This window comes from Saimiri boliviensis, chromosome 4 (genome assembly GCF_048565385.1).
Source record: "Saimiri boliviensis isolate mSaiBol1 chromosome 4, mSaiBol1.pri, whole genome shotgun sequence".
NCBI classification, from domain to species: Eukaryota; Metazoa; Chordata; class Mammalia; order Primates; family Cebidae; genus Saimiri; species Saimiri boliviensis.
Window position 1 is genome coordinate 24167257 of NC_133452.1, and position 16776 is coordinate 24184032.

The 16776-nt window shown below is 42.2% G+C and overlaps 1 protein-coding gene across 3 annotated transcripts in view; it reads left to right on the forward strand.

Moving 5' to 3' along the window:
- Positions 1 to 260: 260 nt before the first annotated feature.
- The window catches only part of EPM2A (EPM2A glucan phosphatase, laforin), a 93903-nt gene continuing 77387 nt past the window's right edge, over positions 261 to 16776 (forward strand). Inside the window, exon 1 of one of the 3 annotated variants that reach the window (XM_074397318.1) lies at positions 261 to 393. In XM_074397318.1, coding sequence (XP_074253419.1) covers positions 276 to 393 — 118 coding nt within the window. In that variant the 5' untranslated portion in view covers positions 261 to 275. Of the gene's footprint in view, positions 394 to 684; positions 1080 to 16776 lie in introns of those variants that run through there. The other 2 variants (XM_039467912.2, XM_039467911.2) reach the window with 2 other exon arrangements.

Sequence of the window (16776 nt, forward strand, 5' to 3'; positions counted from 1 at the left end):
TAATTACTCCATTAAAAAATTATTACTCCATTCATAGTCACAGAATTAGTTTTTGTTTTGACCTTGAAAACGACTTGAAAGTATTTACTCCAAACTTACTTTACACATACTAAAAACATAATAGTTTTTGAAAAAAGAAGGTGATCATGTGGCTTTTCAGACAGGGGAATGGTCTGGGCCTTGAGTTATCTCCACCAATCAGATACCTTTAGAGCCGTCAGGGTTTGGAAAGATTATTTTATACCCTCATTTTACAGATAAAGAAACTGAGACCCATGAGAGTAAGTGACTTGGTTAAGATACGGAGCGCTCCAGAGACCGGGTCCACGACCTTCCCTCGTTTCACAATTAGGAGGCCGCTGTCTGGAGGCCATTTCCTTCCTCATGATCCTGGTAAAGTTAATTTCCAGTCTCTTGGAAAGAGGACTGGACGATCGCCTGGCTTAGAAGTTTTCCTCCCTTCCTGACCTCCGTTTTCTCTTCCTTTTCTTCCGCTAGCCTCTTTCCCAGCGCCCACAAGTGGAAATCAGCCGCCCGCGGGGCTGCGGTGCATAAAGAGGCGTCCGGCGGCTCCGGGACCCCTTCCCGCCGGCCTGGACGCGGCCTGGGCTCGGGGGCGGCGTGATGCAGCCCAAAGAAGGCGCAGAGCAGCACGTGTTCCCGGCCGTGCCCGGGCCTCCCGCGCCGCCGCCCAATCGCCGCGGCCGCCTGGCGCGCAAGCAGCGCCTGCCGGCCGCTGGGACTCGGGGCCGGGGATTCGCGCCGCACGCCGGCCGCCATGCGCTTCCGCTTTGGGGTGGTGGTGCCGCCCGCCGCGGCTGGCGCCCGGCCAGAGCTGCTGGTCGTGGGGTCGCGGCCCGAGCTGGGGCGCTGGGAGCCGGGAGGGGCCGTGCTCATGAGGCCCGCGGGCACCGCGGCGGGCGCCGGGTCGCTGGCGCTGCAGGAGCCGGGCCTTTGGCTCGGGGAGGTGGAGCTGGCTGCCGAGGAGGCGGCGCAGGACGGGGCGGAGCCGGGACGCGTGGACACGTTCTGGTACAAGTTCCTGAAGCGGGAGCCGGGAGGAGAGCTCTTCTGGGAAGGTACTGGCAGTGGGTACCGGTCCCGGGCGCGGAGCGGGAGCTCGGCCTCGGCCTCGGCCTCGGCCTCGGCCTCGGGCGGCCTCCGGAGGCCCCCGCGGCGCGCGGCCCGGGCTCTTTGCCCGCGTCCCTGCGCACCCGCCGGGCGCCCCGGGCTGACCCTGTCCTGCGGGCTACGCTGTTGCCGCCAGCCGCGCCTCCGGCTTCCTACTGGCTCCCTAGGCCCGTACAGCGCTCCCGCCCGCCTTCCCGCCCCCGTGGTGGCTCGCGTCTCCGACCCGGTTTGCGCACACCCGGTCCCCAGTTTCTTTCCAACCGCGCCTGTGTCAGGGGCCGGCGCCCTTAGTCTCCCGCCCGGGGCCCCTTCGCCCTCCGAGTCCTCCTTGCGCGGGTCCCTGGGCCGCCCGGCCGCGCGCCGCCTAACGGCTTCACTGCCCAACTCCGCCCTAGTTGGTTTCTGTGTCCCAGCGAAACTAGCGTTTTCGCTAATTGTAGACTGCAACGTGTTACTTACTGTATAGATTTTTTTTTTTCTTATTTTGAGAATGAACTAATACAAAGACATTGAATGTTGGATTTTTTCTTTTTTAATCCCAAATATATGACAATTGAGACATGACCTGACTTCTTAAACTACTAAAACAATACATGCTGGTTGTAGAGTAATAATGATGATAAAGAAATATACATAGTGAAAACTTACCGTGTTTCCTGCACACATCTTAAGTACACTGCCTGTATACATTTTTGTGTGATATATGCATACACTTTTTTTTAAAACAAAATTATATAATATCTAATTCTGAATTTTTTCTTTTCCTGCCTAACAATATGTTGGGGACGTCTGTATTTTACATGTAGATATATATTTTAAATGGCAACACATTATTTTGCATCTACCAATGTGCATTTAGGTTCTTTTCAGTTTTCTGTTATCGACAGTAGTAGCTTAATTGAAATTCCTTTTGCAGGTTATCATTGAACATTCGGGAATGTTTCTGCAGAGTAGAGTCAAACAAGTGAAATTATTAGGTCAAAATGTAGGTTTTTTTTTTTTTTTTATACTTCAATAAGGACTGCTAAATTATGCCCTGAAAAGGTGATACTAATATCAGTTCCCACGAACAATGTCTGAATTGAGGCAGCCCATTTCTTTAAAGGAAATGTGCAAAGTTGAAGACTGAAGTGGGTGTGACTCAGTAGTTGAAGTCAATGAAATGAATGTCTCCTCTTGAGAAGTTGATATGTAAAAAATGGGCCATTTAGCCTGTAGTAATGTAGAAGCAAAGAATCCGTAAAGAAGATTCGACTGTGGAATATGTTTATATATTATCCTCGTTCTCTTTTTGTACCCAACTGGGCTTATGGTCTGGTAGCATTTATTCTTTTATTTTACCATGGCAGAATTGAAAGATACTCTCTTCAGTTTATCCTTCCTTTACAGGGTCTTACTATTATTCATAGTAAGAGGTTGTGCAGAGTGGTGGGGCCCTGGACCCTGAATTCCCTTTTCGCTGCTAGGCCTCCAGGCCTGTGGTGAGAGGGGCTGCCTTCCAGGCCATTTCTCCATTGTCTTGGCTATTAACATGCAACTCCTCTTTACTTACGCAAATTTTTACAGCCAGCTGAGTTCATCCCCGAAAATGGATTTTTCTTTTCTACCGCATGGCAAAACTGCACATTTTCCAAGCTTTTATGCTCAGCTTCCCTTTTGAGTATATCTCTTTGCTGATAGATTTGAGCATATGCTGTTAGAAGCAGCCGAACCACATCTTGAATGCTTTGCTGCTTAGAAATTTCTTCCACCAGATCTAAATCATCTTTCTCAAGTTCAGATTTCCACAGATTTCTAGAGCAGTGCCGCAATGTTGCCAGTCTCTGTGCTAAAGCATAATATGAGTGATGTTTACGCTGGTTCCCAATAAGTTTTTATTTTTTTTATTGCATTTTAGCCCAATAAGTTCTTCATCTCTGTCTGAGACCGCCTCAGCCACATCACTGTCAGCATTTTGGTCACAGCCATTCACAAGTCTCTAGGACGTTCCAAACTTTCCTTCATCTGCCTGTCTTCCTTTGAGTCCTCCAAAGTGTCCCATCCTCTCCCTAACACCTGATTCCAAAGCTGCTTCCACATTTTCAGGTATCTTTATAGCAATGCACCTCTTCCCAGTTCCGATTTTCTGTATTAGTCATTCTTGCATTACTATAAAGAATGGCCTAAGGCTGAGTAGTTTATAAATCAAAGAAGTTTAATTGAGTCACAATTCTCCAGGCTATATAGGAAGCATGGCTTGGGAGGCCCCTGGAAACTTAAAAACATGGCAGAAGGCAAAGGGGAAGCAGTCACATTCTATATGGTTGGAGCAGGGGGAAGAGAGAGAGAGGTGGAGGAAGTGCTACACACCTTTAAACAACCAGATCTCATAAGAACTCTCACAAGAACAGCAAGGAGGAAGTCCACCCCCACGATTCACTCACCTATCACCAAGCTCCCCTTCCAACATTGGGGATTACTGTTCAGACATGAGATTTAGGTGGGGACACAAATCCAAACCATGTAACGGGGAAAGTGCTTTATTCAGGTGAGCACACTCCTTTCCTGAAGAAACTTAGTGTACTGAATACCAAGAATGAGGAAAGTGGATCTTAGGTAGGCAGCTAACAATGCATGGTACAGTTTAAAACAAAAAATATCATGTACATTTATTTGTGTATTTATTGGTTTTTGTCTTTTACCAGATTGTGAGCTCTATGAGTGTAGGGACTATGTGTATTTTATTAATTCTTTTATATCCTGCAATTGTGGTCAATACATAGTAGCTGCTCAATAAATATTTGTTGGATGAATAGGGCACAGAGCAGAAAGAGATGGAGGTTTTCTTTTTTTTTTAATATCATGGGCTAATTACTTCTTAAGTGCTTTCAATTAAATTACCCGTTTTCCTTGCAAGGTAGATATTCGTTTCACTGTTATATAAATAAGAAGATTGAGGCTTTCTTCTAGGTCTAATCTGCTGTGAATCCCATCCAGTGAATTTTTATTTTATATCTCTAGAAGCTCCATTCAGTATTCTTTTGCATTTTTTCCTTTTGTTCTCATCTAGCTTATGTTTTTCTTTAAGTTCGTGACTATATTGAAGATATAGCCAGAGTCTTTATCATCTAGTTTCTTTATATATGTCATATTTGAGTATAGTTTCTACTAATTTTTTCTAACAGTTATTGATAATATCTACTTTTCATGCCTTTTCTGAGTAAACATAGCTGAGTTTTATTTGTGAATTACTTTAATGTATGATAAATTATATTACATGTATTTTTAAGAATAAACTGTTTGGAATAATTTTAGATTAGTACAGAGAGTTCCTATATACTCCTTGCCCAGTTTCCTCTATTGTTAATATTTTATATTGTATGACACTTGTGAGAATTAAGGAACCAATAGTGATACATGGTTATTAACTAGGATCCAGATTTCTTTCATGTTTCATTATTTTTTACCTAACATACATTTTATCTTCCAAGACCTTATCTATATGCCCACATTACATTTATTCTTTATTGTAACCGGCTGTTCCAGGTTCTTGGCCCCGCTCCCCCAGGAATGGGTAAAGACACCCTACAGGTGCAGTGGGCCCATTCAAGTAAATATCGGACCCAAAGAGTTTTGCAGAAAAGCAATTTATTAGGCAGAGAGAGAGAGAGAGAAGTAGGGAGAAAGAGAAAGGAGAGAAGAGAGAGAGAGAGAGAGAGAGAGAGAGAGCGCGAGAGAGAGCGCGAGCGAGCCCGCCCTCCGGGGATCCAGAGATGGAGTCCACACAGGTGAGGGACAGGGGTCTTTTAATTTGGGAGTTACTCCCGCTACACTCAAGTTCTTGTCCCATGAGAGGAGTTACTTCAAACTTCGAGTGGAGTGATTGATCTTTGACTTTGACATCGGATTGGCTGCCTGGCCCACAATCCTCCCATAGCTTTTTGGGGGCTTTCTAAAGAAAGGGAGCTCACCTGGGCAGTTTACCTGTCTTGCAAATGAAAGTTAGATAAAGAACTCTAGGCTCTGGGATGGAGACGTGAAAGAAGGCAGGTCAGGCAAGTCACTGGGAAGTTCTTGCCTTTGAAACTACATGCCTTGCGGACCCGGGAAGAGAAATTGATGCATTCCCTCATTATGACTGTGATAGTTTCTCAGACTTTATGTATTTCTGCAATGACCTTGACAGTTTTGAATAGCATTCATCAGGTATTTTGTAGAAAGTTTCTCAGTTGGGAATTTTCTGGTATTTTTTCTCATTTAGACTTGGATAATGGGATTTTGGGAAGACATGGAAGTAAAGTGCCTTTCTTATTACTTCATATCAAGGACATGGACAGGGACAGCCTCTCTTGCTGCTTGGCTTACCTAGAGCAATCTTTAGTGCTATTTTTTCTTTTCTGTCAAACACAAAACATCAAGTAAATTTGTAGTGAATTTTCTAGGCACACCAGTGAGCCCCATCCCAGAATGCATTAGGATCACTTTGCGAGCTTTTCAAATCACAGACCTACAGAATCCTCCTGGGTGGAACCTGGAAATTCATGTTTTTTTATAACAGCTTGCTGAGATGTAATTCACATATCATAGAATTCACCCATTTAAAGTGTACAGTTCAGTGGTTTTTAGGATACTAAGTCTTCTGTCCCTGTGGATTCTGCATCTGTGGATTCAGCCAATCTGAAATATTCAGAAAAAAATTGAATTGAAAATATTCAGAAAAAAATTCTATGAAATTCTAAAAAGGAAAACTTGAATTTGCTGTCTGTCAAGTACTATGTTGATTCTACACAAGTGGAGTGATGGGTAGGCATTGTATTAGGTATTTAATAGTGTAAGTAACTAGAGATGATTTAAAGCAGCAGCTCCTAACCTTTCTGGCACCAGGGACCAGTTTTGTGGAAGATAATTTTTTCATGAACTGGGGAGGTGGGGATGGTGTGGGATGATTCAAGCGCATTACATTTATTATGCACTTTGTTTCTATTATTATTTCATTGTAATATGTAATGAAATAATTATACAACTCACCATAATATAGAATCATTGGGAGCCCTGAGTTTTTCCACAACTAGATGGTCCCATCTGTGGGTGGGAGAAGTTGGCAACAGATCATCAGGCATTAGATTCTCATAAGGAGCCTGCAGCCTAGCTCTCTCTCAAGTGCAGTTCACAATAGGGTTCATGCTCCTATGAGAATCTACTGTGCCACTGATCTGTCAGGAGGCAGGCAGAGTTCAGCCCATAATGTGAGTGATGGGGACCAGCTGTAAATACAGATGAAGCTTTGCTCACTCATTCACCCACTTACCTCCTGCTGTGCAACCTGGTTCCTAACGGAGGAAGTTGGCTGGAGGTTGGGGACTCCTGATTTAAAGAACAACATATCCTCAAATAACATCTTTCATTCAATGTTGTTTCATTACAGTGTTAGTGAGAAAAAAGTCCACTTCCTGCCAGGTCCCTGTCTGTGCAGAGTCTGCATGCTCTTCCTGTGTCTGTGTGGGTTCTCTTCAGGTCCTCTGGTTTCCTCCCACATCTCAAATCTGTGTCTGTGAGGTTCTTTGACATGCCTGTATGGTCCCAGTCGGAGTTAGTGTGGGTGTGTGTGAGTGCCCTGCCATGGAAGGGTGTCCTGTCTAGGGTGGGTGCCTGCCTAGCACCTGCAGTGGTGAATTCTGGCCACCCTCAATCCTGAACTGGAATAATTGGGTTGATAAATGAATGAAAACATGAATACAAATTAATGTCAAACAAAAATCTGTAAAGTATGCGATAATCATACATATGCTTGACAACAAATAATATGCTGCCAAAGTGCTCAGTGAGCCTCCCTGTTTGTGATCATTTTGGACCTGAGTGGTAGCAGGAGGTGCTCATTTTTTACTTTGTGACCATTTGTTTCTTAATGTAACCCATCACCACCACTATTACCACAGTCACTCACTGACTCACCACTAATTGGTTAAATAATTTTCTTACTTGTTGATATGTTTTTCTGTGTTCCCACCAAAATCTCATCTTGAATTCCCACATGTTGTGGGAGGGACACAGTGAAAGGTAATTTAATCATGAGGGCAGGTCTTTCTTTTGCTCTTCTTGTGGTAGTGAATAAGTTTCATGTCCCTCTGATGGCTTTAAAAGGTGGAGTTTCCCTGCACAAGTACTATCTCTCTTTGCCTGCTGCCTTCCATGTAAGACTTGACTTGCCTCTTATTACCTTCTGCCGTAATTGTGAGGCTTCCCCAGCCACGTGGAACTGTAAGTCCAATTAAGCCTCTTTCTTTTGTAAATTGTCCAATCTCAGGTATGTTTCATCAGCAGTATGAAAATGAACTAATACACTCATCTTTAATTATCATTCTTAAATATGTGTATAGCTCACATTTACTTCAATGTTTAATATGGGAAGTGTTTTGGATGTTTATTGAGAAGTTTGGTGATGCTTTTATGACAAGAAATATGCCTTAGAAACTTTACTCTTATTTATATCACTTATCTATGGTAACATTGGTTGGTTTTGCATCATTTCACTTAAAGTCACAGTTTTTGAGAACCTATCTACCACGGTAACTGAGGACTTAGTGCATACAGGAGGATGTCTCAGGTTATATGCAAATACTATGCCATTTTATATCTGGGACTTGAGCATCTGCAGATTTGGGTGTCTGCTGGTGGTCCTGGGACCAATCACTCATGGGTACCAAGGGACACTATACATTCACAAAATGGGATGTAACTATCAACACTTATTCTACGACATTTTTGCCATTCCAAAAAGAAATCCTATGCTCATTACCAGTTAATCTTTCTTCCTCCCTCCTGTGTCCTCAGGCAAACACTAATGTACTTTCTGTCTCTAGAGCTTTGCCTATTCTGGATATTTCATAGCAATGGAGTCATACAATATGTGGCCCTTTGTAACTGGCTTCTTTCACTAATGTTAATGTTTTCAAGGTTTGTACATGTTGTAGCATGCCTTAGTACTTCATTAACTCTTATTGCTGAGTAATATTCATTGCATAAGTGTGTCACATTTTCTTTATTCATTCATCAGTTGAGGAAGTTTTCACTTTTAAAATAATGGTGCTGTGAATATTTGCATACAAGTTTTTGTGTGAACATATGTTTTTACTTGTATTGGGTATGTACCCAGAAGTAGAATGACTGAATCATATGGTAACTCTATGTTTAACTTAAAAAAATTTTTTTTTAATTTTTATTTTATTTATTTATTTATTTATTGCATTTTAGCTTTTGGGGTACATGTGAAGAACATGCAAGATTGTTGTGTAGGTACACATGTAGCAGTGTGATTTGCTGCCTTCCTCCGCTTCACCTATATCTGGCATTTCTCCCCATGCTATCTCTCCCCAACTCCCCACCATACACTGTCCCTCCCCTATTTCCCCCCAACAGACCCCAGTGTGTAGTGCTCCCCTCCCTGTGTCCATGTGTTCTCGTTGTTCAACACCCACCTATGAGTGAGAACATGCGGTGTTTGATTTTCTGCTCCTGTGTCAGTTTGCTGAGAATGATGGTTTCCAGGTTCACCCATGTCCCTACAAAGGACATGAACTAATCGTTTTTGATGGCTGCATAATATTCTATGGTGCATATGTGCCACATTTTCCCTGTCTAGTCTATCATTGATGGGCATTTGGGTTGGTTCCAGGTCTTTGCTATTGTAAACAGTGCTGCAATGAACATTGTGTGCATGTGTCTTTATAGTAGAACGATTTATAATCCTTTGGATATATACCCAGTAATGGGATTGCTGGGTCAAATGGAATTTCTGTTTCTAAGTCATTGAGGAATTGCCACACTGTCTTCCACAATGGTTGGACTAATTTACACTCCCACCAACAGTGTAAAAGTGTTCCTATTTCTCCACATCCTCTCCAGCATCTGTTGTCTCCAGATGTTTTAATGATCGCTATTCTAACTGGTGTGAGATGGTATCTCAATGTGGTTTTGATTTGCATTTTTCTAATGACCAGTGATGATGAGCATTTTTTCATATGTTTGTTGGCTTCATGTATGTCTTCTTTTGTAAAGTGTCTGTTCATATCCTTCGCTCACTTTTGAATGGGCTTGTTTGTTCTTTCTTGTAAATCTGTTTTAGCTCTTTGTAAATTCAGGATATCAGCCCTTTGTCAGATGGGTCAACTGCAAAAATTTTCTCTCATTCTGTTGGTTGCCAATTCACTGTAATGACTGTTTATTTTGCCATGCAGAAGCTGTGGAGTTTGATTTGGTCCCATTGGTCTATTTTGGCTTTTGTTGCCAATGCTTTTGGTGTTTTGGTCATGAAGTGCTTGCCTACGCCTATGTCCTGAATGGTTTTGCCTAGATTTTCTTCTAGGGTTTTTATAGTGTTAGGTCTTATGTTTAAGTCTTTAATCCATCTGGAGTTAATTTTAGTGTAAGGTGTCAGGAAGGGGTCCAGTTTCTGCTTTCTGCACATGGCAAGCCATTTATACACAGGGACTCCTTTCCCCATTGCTTGTTTTTGTTAGGTTTGTCAAAGATTGGATGGTTGTAGATATGTTGTGTAGCCTTTGAGGCCTGTGTTCTGTTCCATTGGTCTATATCTCTGTTTTGTACCAGTACCATGCTGTTTTGATTACTGTAGCCTTGTAGTACAGTTTGAAGTCTGGTAGTGTGATGCCTCCCGCTTTGTTCTTTTTGCTTAGAATTGACTTGGCTATGTGAGCTCTCTTTTGGTTCCATATGAAGTTTAAGGTGTTTTTTTCCAGTTCTGTGAAGAAGGTCATTGGTAGCTTGATGGGGATAGCATTGAATCTGTAAATTACTTTGGGCCGTATGGCCATTTTCACAATATTGATTCTTCCTAACCATGAACATGGAATGTTTCTCCATCTGTTTGTGTTCTCCCTTATTTCATTGAGCAGTGGTTTGTAGTTCTCCTTGAAGAGGTCCTTTACGTTCCTTGTTATTTGTATTCCCAGGTATTTTATTCTCTTTGTAGCAATTGTGTATGGCAGTTCATTCTTGATTTGGCTCTCTTTTAAGTCTGTTATTGGTGTATAGGAATGCTTGTAATTTTTGCACATTGATTTTGTATCCTGAGACTTTGCTGAAGTTGCTTATCAGTTTCAGGAGATTTTGGGCTGTGAGATGATGGGGTCTTCTAGATATACAATCATGTCGTCTGCAAATAGAGACAATTTGACTTCCTCCTTTCCTATTTGACTATCCTTTATTTCTTTGTCTTGCCTCATTACTCTGGCTAGAACTTACAGTACTATACTGAATAGAAGTGGTGAGAGAGGGCATCCTTGTCTAGTGTCAGATTTCAAAGGGAATGCTTCCAGTTTTTACCCATTCAGTATGATATTGGCTGTTGGTTTGTCATAAATAGCTTTTATTATTTTGAGATACGTTTTGTCAATACCTAGTTTATTGAGGGTTTTTAGTATAAAGGGCTGTTGAATTTTGTCAAAGGCCTTCTCTGCATCAATTGAGATAATCATGTGGTTTTTGTCTTTGGTTCTGTTTATGTGGTGAATTACGTTTATAGACTTGCATGTGTTGAACCAGCCTTGCATCCCCGGGATGAAGCCTACTGGATCATGGTGGATAAGCTTTTCAGTGTGCTGTTGCAATCGGCTTGCCAGTATTTTATTAAAGGTTTTTGCGTCTATGTTCATCATGGATATTGGCCTTAAGTTTTCTTTTCTTGTTGAGTCTCTGCCAGGTTTTGGTATCAGGATGATGTTTGTCTCGTAAAATGATTTGGGAAGGATTCCTTCTTTTTGGATTATGTGGAATAGTTTCAGAAGAAATGGTACCAGCTCCTCTTTGTATGTCTGTTAGAATTTGGCTGTGAACCCATCTGGACCTGGGCTTTTTCTGGGTGTAGGCTCTTAATTGCTGCCTCAACTTCAGACCTTGTTACTGGTCTATTCAGGGTTCCGAATTCTTCCTGGTTTAGGCTTGGGAGGAGGAAAGTGTCCAGGAATTTATCAATTTCTTCCAGGTTTACTAGTTTATGTGCATAGAGTTGTTTGTAATAATCTGTGATGATGGTTTGAATTTCTGTGGAATCTGTGGTGATATCCCCTTTATCATTTTTTATTGCATCAAATTGGTTATTCTCTCTTTTCTTTTTTATTAATGTGGCTAGTGGTCTGTCTATTTTGATGATCTTTTCCAAAAACCAGCTCCTAAATTTATTGATTTTTTGGAAGGGTTTTTTGTGTCTGTATCTCCTTCAGTTCTGCTTTGATCTTAGCTATTTCTTCTCTTCTGCTAGGTTTTGAGTTTTTTGATCTTGCTCCTCTAGCTCTTTCAATTTGATGATAGGGTGTCAATTTTGATCTCTTCTTGCTTCTCATGTGGGCACTCATTGCTATATATTTTTCTCTAGAGACTGCTTTAAATGTGTCCCAGAGATTCTGGTATGTTGTGTCTTTGCTCTCATTGGTTTTGAAGAACATCTTTATTTCTGCCTTCATTTCATTGTTTATCCCGTCAGCATTCAAGAGCAAATTGTTCAGTTTCCATGAAGCTGTGCGGTTCTGAGTTAGTTTTTGAATTCTGAGTGTTAACTTGATGGCACTGTGGTCTCAGAGACTGTTATGATTTCTGTTCTTTTGCATTTGCTGAGGAGTGATTTACTTCCAATTATGTGGTCAGTTTCAGAGTAGTTGTGATGTGGTGCTGAGAAGAATGGATATTCTGTGGATTTGGGGTGGAGAATTCTATAAATGTCTATTAGGTTTGCTTGTTCCAGGTCTGAGTTCAAGTCCTGGATATCCTTGTTAATTTTCTGTCTTGTTGATCTGTCTAATATTGACAGTGGAGTGTTAAAGTCTCCCACTATTATTATGTGGGAATCTAAGTCTCTTTGTAAGTCGTTAAGAACTTGCCTTATGTATCTGGGTGCTCCTGTATTGGGTGCATATATATTTAGGATCATTACCTCTTCTTGTTGCATTGATCCTTTTACCATTATATAATGTCCTTCTTTGTCTCTTTTGATCTTTGTTGCTTTAAAGTCTATTTTATGAGAGACAATAAGTGCAACTCCTGCTTTTTTTTTGCTCTTCATTTGCTTGGTAAATCTTTCTTCATCCCTTTGTTTTGAGCCTTTGTGTATCCTTGCATGTGAGATGGGTTTCCTGGATACAGTACACTGATGGGTTTTGCCTTTTTATCTAATTTGCCAGTCCTTGTCTTTTGATTGGGGCATTTAGTCCATTTACATTTAGGGTTAATATTGGTTTTTTTTTTTTTTTTTTTTTTTTGAGACGGAGTTCCGCTCTTGTTACCCAGGCTGGAGTGCAATGGCGCGATCTCGGCTCACCGCAACCTCCGCCTCCTGGGTTCAAGCAATTCTCCCGCCTCAGCCTCCTGAGTAGCTGGGATTACAGGCATGTGCCACCATGCCCAGCTAATTTTTTGTATTTTTAGTAGAGACGGGGTTTCACCATGTTGACCAGGATGGTCTCGATCTCTCGACCTCGTGATCCACCCGCCTCGGCCTCCCAAAGTGCTGGGATTACAGGCTTGAGCCACCGCGCCCGGCCTAGGGTTAATATTGTTATGTGTGAATTTGATACTGCCGTTTTGATGCTAGCTGGCTGTTTTACCCATTAGTTGATGCAGATTCTTCATTGTGTTGATGCTCTTTACCATTTGGTATGTTTTTGTAGTGGCTGGTACTGGTTGTTCCTTTCTATTTGTAGAGCCTCTTTCAGGAGCTCTTGTAAACCAGGCCCCCACTCTCTTCTGGCTTGTAGGGTTTCTGCTGAGAGATCTACTGTGAGTCTGATGGGCTTCCCTTTGTGGGTAACCTGACCTTTCTCTCTGGGTGCCCTTAGCATTTCTCCTTCATTTCAACCCTGGTGAATCTGACAATTGCATGCCTTGTGGTTGGTCATCTTGAGGAATATCTTTGTGGTGTTTTCTGTATTTCCTGTACTTGAATATTGGCCTGCCTTGCTAGGTTGGGGAAGTTTTCCTGGATAATATCCTGAAGAATATTTTCCAGCTTGGATTCATTCTCTTCGTCACATTCAGGTATACCTATCAAATGTAGATTAGGTCTTTTCAAATAGTCCCATATTTCTTGAAGACTTTGCTCATTCATTTTTACCCTTTTTTCTCTAATCTTGCCTTCTCGGTCTATTTCATTGAGTTGATCTTTGACCTCTGATATCCTTCCTTCTGCTTGGTCAGTTTTGCTGTCGAAACTTGTGCATGCTTTGCGAAGTTCTCGTGTTGTTTTTCAGCTCCATCAATTCATTTATATTCCTCTCTAAGTTGTCCATTCTCATTACCATTTCATTAGATCTTTTTTCAAGGTTCTTAGTTTCTTTGCTTTGGGTTAGAACATGTTCTTTTAGCTCACAGAAGTTTCTTATTAACCACCTTATGAAGCCTGATTTTGTCATTTCGTCACACTCATTCTTCATCCAGCCTTGTTCCCCTGCTGGTGCGGAGTTGTGATACCTTTTAGGAGGCGAGATGTTCTGGTTTCAGGTATTTTTATCCTTTTTGTGCTGGTTTCTTCCCATCTTTGTGGATTTATCCACCTGTTGTCTTTGTAGTTGCTGACTTTCAGATTGGGTCTCTGAGTAGACGTCCAGTTTGTTGATGATGACGTTATTTCTGTTTCTTAGTTTTCCTTCTAATAGTCTGGCCCCTCTGCTGTAGGACTGCTAAGGTCCACTCCATGCCCTACTTGCCCGGAGATCACCTGCAGCAGCTGCAGAACAGTAAGGGTTGCTACCAGTTCCTTCTTTTGCTATCTTTGTCCCAGAAGGATACCTGCCAAGTGTCAGTCTGATCTCTCCTTTATGAGGTGACTCTTTGGATATACGGGGGTCAGGGAGCTGCTTGAGGAGACAGTCTGTCCTTTATCGGAGCTCAAGTGCTGAGCTGTGAGCTCCGTTGTTCATTCAGAGCTGCTGGGCAGGTACGTTTAGGTCTGCTGCAGCAGAACTCATAAACCCTTTTTTTTCCCCCAGGTGCTGTGTCCCAGGGAGTTAGGGCTTTATGAATTTCCGTTGTGCTGCTGTCTTTTTTTTTTCAGGGCTTCCCTGCCCAGCAAGGAGGCAGCCTAGTCACTGTCTGCCTGCAGAGCCTTTGCTGAGTTGCTGTGGGCTCCACCCAGCTGCCGTGTGAACTTCCCTGCAGTCCTGTTTATATGGGTGTAGTTAGAACTGCCTCGGCAATGGTGGCCCACCTCTGTAATGGAGGACTCTCTCTGTAATGGCAGGTTGCCTTGGCAATGGTGGGCTGCCTCGGCAATGGTGGGCTGCCTCAGCAATGGCGGACTATCTCCATAGTGGCGGAGTACCTCGGTAATGGTGGACGCCCCTCCCCCGCAGAGCTGGAGCTTCCCGAGTTCAGCTGTGCTTGCTGTGAAACTCTCAACCCAGAGTGTTTCCAATTGCTGTTTTTATTTTTGTGTGTGTGTGTGTGTGGGGGGGGGTGGGACCAGCCAAGCCTGATCACCTGGCTCCCTGCCTCAGTCTTTTTTTTTTAAGTTGAATGGTTGACTCTCTCCCAGGTGTTCCAGTCGCCTGTTGAAAAGGCGCTGGGATATGTGTGCTTTCCCATGCAGTGACTCACTGCCCTGGCTGAAACAGCGGCGCTGAGATTCGTGGTGCTTTTTTTTGCCCGGGAATCTCCTGGCCTGGCTCCCTGTTTCAGTCCCCTTTTTAATCAGATTAATGGGCGACTTTCCGGGGCTCCAATCGCCAGCTAAAAGGGGCACCTGGACCAGTGTATTTTGTACAGAGAACCACCACACCAGGGCGCCGACAGAGCAGCCGCGCTGGCCAAAACAGCTGCGCTGCCAACCCGTGGGGCACCTCCACCTGGGAATCTCCTGGTCTGTGGGCAATAAAAATTCATCTGTAAATGCAGCGTACACTCACTCTCTGTGCTTTTACTGGGAGCTGCAATCCTGAGCTGTTCTTAAATGGCCATCTTGGATCTTCCCTCTATGTTTAACTTTTTAAGGAAATTCCAAACTGTTTTTCAAGGTGACAGCACCATTTTCTACTCTCACCAGCGGTGTATGAGAGTTTTGGTTTTTCCATACTCTTGTTATTGTGTGTATTTTTAATTTTAGTCATTGCAGAGAGTGTGAAATGGGATCTTGTTGTGGTGTTTATTTCCCTAATGACTGATGATGTGGCCATATGTCAATATGGAAGATACACACGTTTGTATCTTCTATACACACAAAGAAGATATGTATGTGTATCTTCTTTGGAGAAAAGTCTATTCAAATCCTCTGTCCATTTTCATTTTCAGCGGGCTTATTTGCCTTTTTATTGCTGTGTTGAAAGAGTCCAGGTTTTAAAAAAATCACCTCAGATGACATTGTTACAGATAATCCTTAGATATGCAATAGGAAATCACCAAATAGGCAGTCAGTTTGAAATGCATGAATTGGTTTCATGTAGTGCTTTACTTCATTGCAACCTGTAAAGAAATCTCAGACTCAAGAAAAGATGTACTAATACATCACTATAAGATAGAACTTAAAAAATTTTGTGAAAAATGGAATTAAAAGATTAAAATAAAAAACACAAACTTTATTTCTCAATGTAAGTTCCATTATAATCAAGACACTTTGTAAGCAGTGATGACAGCTGTTAGTCTATCCCTAAAGAACTGAGGATTTTAGAAATTAAACCATGCCAATGCAGTCTTTTTTTTTTTTTTTTTTTTTTTTTTTTTTTTTTTTTAACATTATTAACTAAAGAAAAACAGGTGCCCTTTACAGATTCATTAAGATTAGGGAAAAAAAAAAAAAAAAGAAGTCAGAAAGAGCCAAGCCAACTCAGGACAGTAAGGGGATGCCTACTGATTTCCCATAGAAACTTTCACAAAATCGCCCTCGTTTGATGAGAGGAATGAGTAGTAGCATAGTCATGGTGGAAAAACTCTCTGGTGAAGCTTTTCCAGGCATTTTTCTGCTACAGCTTTGGCTAATGTTCTCAAAATACTCATAATAATCAGATGCTATCATTCATTCTTTTGCTTTCCAGAAAGTCAAAAGGAAAAATGCCTTGAGAATAGCCAAAACTGTTGTCATGATATCTTCTCTTAACCATCGACTTGTGGTTTGATTGGGCCGCTTTCGCCTCTCAGCAGTCATTATTATTTTGATAGTGCATTGTCTTCAGGATCATACTGGGAAAGTCGTGTTTCATCTCCTGTTATAATTCCTGAAAGCAGTGCATCAGAAGCTCGCTCTCATTTGTTTAAAATTTTCATTGAAAGCTCTGCTCTTGTCTGCAGCTGATCTGGGTGCAATAGTTTTGGCACCCACTGAATGGAAAACCTGTTTAATTTCTGAGCTAGAAATTGTGTAAGCTGACCCAGCTATTGTTTCTGCTGTTAATTATTGACCCTCTTCCTAACCAGAAGATTTTTTTTCTTTGTAAATTGATGTGGATGGTCTGTTGCTGCAGGCTTCATCTTCAACATCATCTCATCCTTTCTTAAAATGAGTTATCTAACATAAAATGCTGATTTCTTTGGGGCTTTGTCTCCATAAACTTTTGATGCTTTTTGTAAAGCATCAGCGATATCACCATTCTTCCAGCCAAACATCAGAATCAATTTGATGTGTGTTCTTGATTCAGTTTTAAGCAGAATTCATGTTGCTCCAAAGGGGCT